Source organism: Conger conger, chromosome 6, assembly GCF_963514075.1.
Source record: "Conger conger chromosome 6, fConCon1.1, whole genome shotgun sequence".
NCBI lineage: Eukaryota > Metazoa > Chordata > Actinopteri > Anguilliformes > Congridae > Conger > Conger conger.
In genome coordinates, this window is record NC_083765.1 from 57,423,323 (window position 1) to 57,429,322 (window position 6,000).

The 6,000-nt window shown below is 44.5% G+C and overlaps 1 protein-coding gene across 1 annotated transcript in view; it reads right to left on the minus strand.

Annotated features, from left to right (window-relative positions):
* Positions 1-3,983, minus strand: part of LOC133130864 (C-Jun-amino-terminal kinase-interacting protein 1-like) — a 30,186-nt gene extending 26,203 nt beyond the window's left edge. The window contains exons 1-2 of the mRNA XM_061245794.1: positions 3,913-3,983; positions 210-321 (exon numbers count right to left, since the gene is read on the minus strand). Coding sequence (XP_061101778.1) covers positions 210-321; positions 3,913-3,983 — 183 coding nt within the window. The remainder of the gene's footprint in view (positions 1-209; positions 322-3,912) is intronic.
* Positions 3,984-6,000: the final 2,017 nt, after the last annotated feature.

The following is a 6,000-nucleotide window of genomic DNA, read 5'->3' on the forward strand; positions in this document are numbered from 1 at the left end:
TTATCAGAAAAAAGGTATTGACTTTGTATTTTACTGTATTGTTACCAATGACTTACACTGAAACCGGTGGCTGAAAAGCCTCTACTGGAGTTAACCACACTGGCACTAGTGAGCAAAGTCTCGAAACAAGGCCAGGAAATTAGCTTCAGAAACAGAGCTTGGTTTTGGCCGCTTGGGTGCAATTTGTGTGTTTTTGCGTTTGCTCTTACCTTGATGTCAAGACTGTTGCTGTTGAGGCTCACCCCACATTCATCGGTGATCTCTGTGAGCTCTGAGAGGTCTTCGTCTTCAAACTCATCAAGGCTGATGTCATGGGTGAGCCTACAGGGGTCAGACACAGTGTTAATATTTCTGTGAAGCTAATATCTCATATGCTGTACATTCAAAGATTTTATGAGAGTGAGTTACCTCACTAGTTAGTTTTGTGCCAAGGTTTTCTGGTAGGTTACAGCCAGCCAGTTTTACCCACAGGACCAAAGTTAAAACATTATTATGTTTCTTAAAATGTATGTAAATCCCATTATTTTAATCATTCAGGATCATTCAGCATGTTTAATTGAAATACCAATGGACAACCCTTAAAAAATATTCCTTGGCTAGAAAATTAAATGATTTACAAATGTAGTATGGATTCATTTTGACTCTCTTCAATCCCAGGCATACATACAGTGATGTTTGCAATGAGCTATGCATGAAACTGAATGGATATAGGCCTACAGTGCATTAGCAACCAGCTTCCAACTACAGTATTACATATACATACAGCTGGCTTGCTGAAATTAAAATTTAAAATGAACAAGGACACATTAAGATTTGTTCATAAAAGTATCATCAAGAAAATAAAAATGTGCAACATGAGCAGGCAATTACAGTCATGTGGTAATTACGGTTGGCATTGTTCAGTAATATTCTGAAATAGCTGTAGATGTAATTATTGGCATTCTGCGCTCTACCTGTGTTATTTTGTGTCTCCAGAATAGTAGATGTACCTGCCTTAGTACGACCATGCATAACAGTGCATAACAAGTGCACCATAGCATACTTTTATTAAAAATGGTTACATATGCAAATACAGTGTATTATATCACTGTTCAACTGTTTATCTTCAAACAACTAATTACAATTCCCTCTCATTATATTAAATGAAAATCCCTTGAACATAATGTATACACCATAAGAAAAAACATTAATAAATGTGTTAAAACCTCATAGGCAAGGACAAAGAGTTCATCGTACAGTGTGTGCACCTGCATTTTTACCCATGGTGTAAACACTTTATTAATACATGTTTACAATGGAAATTTACAACAAAAACATACTACCCTTTCACTGAACCCACCTCCATCAGTTCACACACAGGCCACCAGCAGCCAGTCAGACAAAACAAAAACACAACATCGGGCGGCACGGATGGTGCAGTGGGTAGCACTGCCGCCTCACAGCAAGGAGGTCCTGGGTTCGCATCCCCGTTGGCCGGGGCCTCTCTGTGCAGAGTTTGCATGTTCTCCCCATGTCTGCGTGGGTTTCCTCCGGGTACTCCGGTTTCCTCCCACAGTCCAAAGACATGCAGGTTAGGCTGATTGGAGAGTCTAAATTGCCCGTAGGTATGAGTGTATGAGTGTGTGAGTGAATGGTGTGTGTGCCCTGCGATGGACTGGCGACCTGTCCAGGGTGTATTCCTGCCTTTCGCCCAATGTATGCTGGGATAGGCTCCAGCCCCCCTGCAACCCTGTTCAGGATAAGCGGGTTAGGATAATGGATGGATGGATGGAAAAACACAACATCCTTTAATCGAGTGAAAAATGACCAGTGCTGTTACACTGAGGGGAAAGCTACAGCGACAGACAGTCAGAGAACTGAGGGCAGGGAGGTGCTGTGTGGGCTCTGAGCCTGTGAGAGAGAAGATAATATAATCTCCAGGGCCTGAGAGATCCAATCGGAAGGCGCAGGGCTTAACCTCCTCTGACAGGCTGCGAGGAGCTGGGCGACCACGGTCAGAGTGACCTTGCTTTGCCCGGCTGAACCCTGACCCCCTGAAGTCTGGAGTCTGCAGCATTGAAATCATAACTGAAGGGTCCTGGGTTGATCTGCAGGGTAGAGCATGTCAGCTCTGCATAAGGGATTACATCATCTGCCATTGAAAAGGCCAAACTAAATTATAGAACATACTGTAGAAGTTGGTTAGCATGTCAGGCTTTCAGCTATAGCACTAACCCTCAAGGCAGTAATGCACTCCACAGTCTGCACTGAATTTTCACAGGGTCAGGGCTTACTGTAGCTGCAGTCTCACAGAGCGAGATATAATTGGCAAAACCATTAACCCCAGGGCAAGGCTTTCTGTTGGCAGGGCATATCTCTCTTACTGGACAATAATGACTCTGCTTATACTTAGTGACCATACGTTTTGCACACTCATGGAATGACTGCAGCTCAGCTGGGGGACTGCAGAATGAAAAAGAGAGGCATACATTTCAAGTTCAGCCAGTGCCTTCCTGAAACTATAGAGGATGTTGCACCTCGAAATTGTGATGGTCCATGTGCCAGACAAACTATCATTTCAATTTCCTTTTTTGCATTTTTATGCCAAGGCAAACTCAATGCAACAACCGCCTTGAAGCACTCACTGCAGAAGGAAGATTGCCACAGACAGAAACACAGCATCATATACATGCTCTGTGTGCTCATAAACCAGCAGTGAATCAACATCACAATGCACATTAGATGACCTCTGATGGGACAGCAGTTTGGAAATAAAGGCTCAGAAAGTTTCTTCAGAGAAATAGAACAAGTGGAACAAATCTGGAAATTTTTACATATGTACAGTAGCCAAGGAAAGATGATGATGATTATCATATGCTGATAATTTTAAAAAAAGAGAATAGAAAGATCATGTTACAGGGCACTCCCTTCATCAGGAAAGCCAGTAGACTCGCCTGACATTAGCAGAAAATAATGAACCATAGTAAACAAAAGAGCCGATTGCTGCTCAGTTTCAGTTCAGGGATAGTGTTACCCTAAGTGCATAATCAATCGATCAACATTTTTAAGCTTTATCGTCTTGTCATTACATGTCATCGTTTAAATATCAAATGATAAGCAAGGCCTGCGCTTTCAGCAAGTCATCCCCCATTGAGAGGATTTATGAACACCATCATAATTTTTATTTCCTTTTGTCTAGCTAATGTCCTTAGGTGTAGGAAAAGCGTTGAGTTATAGGTTTACAAGATGCCAAACAATCTATGTATATAACATGCCACACTATATTATATATACATATATATATGTATATATGTATATATATATATATAATTTATATTTCACATTCAATGTAAATGTTTGACTGGAGTTTAATGGCACACTTGAGTTCCAAATTATATATAAAAGATGCGCAGTCATCAAGTCATTAATGGTCTTATTTGCTAACTAACTGGCACATGTACCTCAGAAATGCACCGTGCATGAAAGCACATAATCATTCACTAATTCAGGAAGCAGGTCTTTATTTTGAGAGTATTTCTACTGCACACTAAAGCACATTATGCATCACAGTAACAGCCACACACCACACACAGCAGCTGCACCCAGTGACAGAAAACTTCAACTCAGCATTCAAGATTCAACTTTCAACAGAACAGCATTCTATTCTACACGCATTAGGAGTAATTCTCCCTGAAAGAGCATAATTTAAATCCTGCATTTGTCCCTGCTTTTACAAACCTGGCAGCTTCAAGGACGTTCCTATCTGACACTGCCTGACATACATTGTAGAGAGAGAGAGAGCGAGAGAGAGAAAGAGAGAGAGAGAGCGAGAGAGAGAGACTGCAGGTCCGTAGGCACACAAGGTCACGCTGTTCCACGGGAAACACCGCAACCTACAACCCAGGCTCCTTCAGCGTCCGCACGCATCCGTACCATTTCTCCCACTGGTCCTCCATCCAGCCATCTCCTTCCTCGTTGGACCCCATGGCGGAACTGAGCTGCATCCGCCGGGGAACGAGCGCAGCGGGCGAGCGCGATCGATTTAAGAGGCGATTCCGGCTCTGCCCCTCATCTGGAGTGCCATTCGGTCTCCACGAGGCTCCGGACGCAGGAAGCAACGGCAGGCAGCGTGGGGCGATGCTGGCTGTTATATAACGTTTCTGGTCTCCCCTCTCCGCGGCTCAGCATGCCTCTCTTATTTACACCGTCCCAGGTTCATCCAGAGTACAGCGGGAACTACACGGGGCGACAGCGTTCTGCTGCACAGGAACACAAAATGAGAGATGCTCTCTGCGTGCGCCTCGGAAGAAGGTGCCCCTCCTGTAAAAAGCTCAACTCCTTTATTATTAATGGTCTGGCTTTATCTGGCTCGAGTTGCCCCCTCTGTCTGCGAGCGCTCCCCCCCCTCCCCCCCCCGTAGGAGCAGGGGGCTGAGTGGCTGTGATCGCAGGACCGGATGCAGCTGTAAAATCTCAGCAGGGAGGCTTAGCGGGTCATCTGTGCTGAAGAGCGGTTGTGGTGCTTTAGCCCCGCGGCTGCGTTAGCGCACTGCGTTCCTCTCGCCTGCACGTGTCCTGGGGCGGCCGCGCGTGAAGGTGCACCCCGGAAGCAGCAGCGGCCGATTTGCCAGGCGCTAATCCCGAAATCCACATGTGGCTCACAGTGCATGTCACACGCACTGTTCCACTTGCTAAATGTGATTCTGTCTAACAAAATGGGGCAGTGCAGATGAGCTTGCTTAAAGGGGCCCAGGCGAGGCAGGCAAAAACACTTGAATACCAAAAAGGGGCAGCACAGCTAAGCTCAATGGCAAAATGAATTTGTGGAGCTGCAGCTAGAGACACACTAAATAATCAGGGCAAAGCATTGAGCTTACATCAGCAAACTATAACACTGAAGTGGAGAAGGGGGTTGATTATTGCCTTGCTGGAGCCAGCAGTGGCATTGGAATTAGGCTTAATGCACAATATAAAATATAAATCAAAAAGAGCTTAATTGCTTTTCACTCTACGTTTTGCACACTACAGCTGGAAATGTAATCCCATGTTTTCAACTGGTTTAAATGCAGTCATATTGCATAGTCATATTGGATATTGATCTGTACATCCATATTCTCATTGAAATGTATATCCATCTCATCATATCTATGGCTCCTTGACCTTACATTATCCTTCCAAACGTATACGCTGCAAACTACTCTACATATTTTAATCTTGTCAGGCTCCAGAACAGAGGAACCAGAAGCGAATTCAAAGTATTTCCAATAAAAGTCTGTATTGGTAAATGGGCAGGGAAAACAAGCAAAGATCAGACGCTGGCAACGTACCAGGTAACACAGTTCACAATCAATAGTCCAGGCAGGGGTTTGATAACGGGGCTAACAGGCACAGCAAAGGAAATCCAAAACGTAGTCGCGGTCACGGGCAGTCAAAACAGGCAAAAACAATAACGAAATTCGAAATTAAAAACCAAGAGTCCAAACAAAGTCCAAGCACAGTGGGTCACACACGAACAGAAGAATAATCCAAAAGGCAGTGGTAGAGGTACATGAAGTGGGTCAAAACACAGGCAAATAAGACAGCGAAACCGCTGGAGAGAATGGCAGGAGCACATTACATCTGGCACTGAACAGATGAAACAGACAGGTATAAATAAACAGATAACATGGTGAAACGATAATCAGGTGTACACGATAATCAAAGTGGGAAACAAAAGGCAAAATGCTGTGGACTTATACAAAATACGGAGACAAAAAAACACAGATCATGACAAATCTCTTCATAGGAACATCCATTATCCATCCATTTTCCTAACCCGCTTATCCTGAACAGGGTCGCAGGAGGCTGGAGCCTATCCCAGCATACATTGGGCGAAAGGCAGGAATACACCCTGGACAGGTCGCCAGGCCATTGCAGGGCATACTCACCAGTCACTCACACATACCCACGGGCAATTTAGACTCTCCAATCAGCCTAACCTGCATGTCTTTGGACTGTGGGAGGAAACCGGAGTACCCGGAGG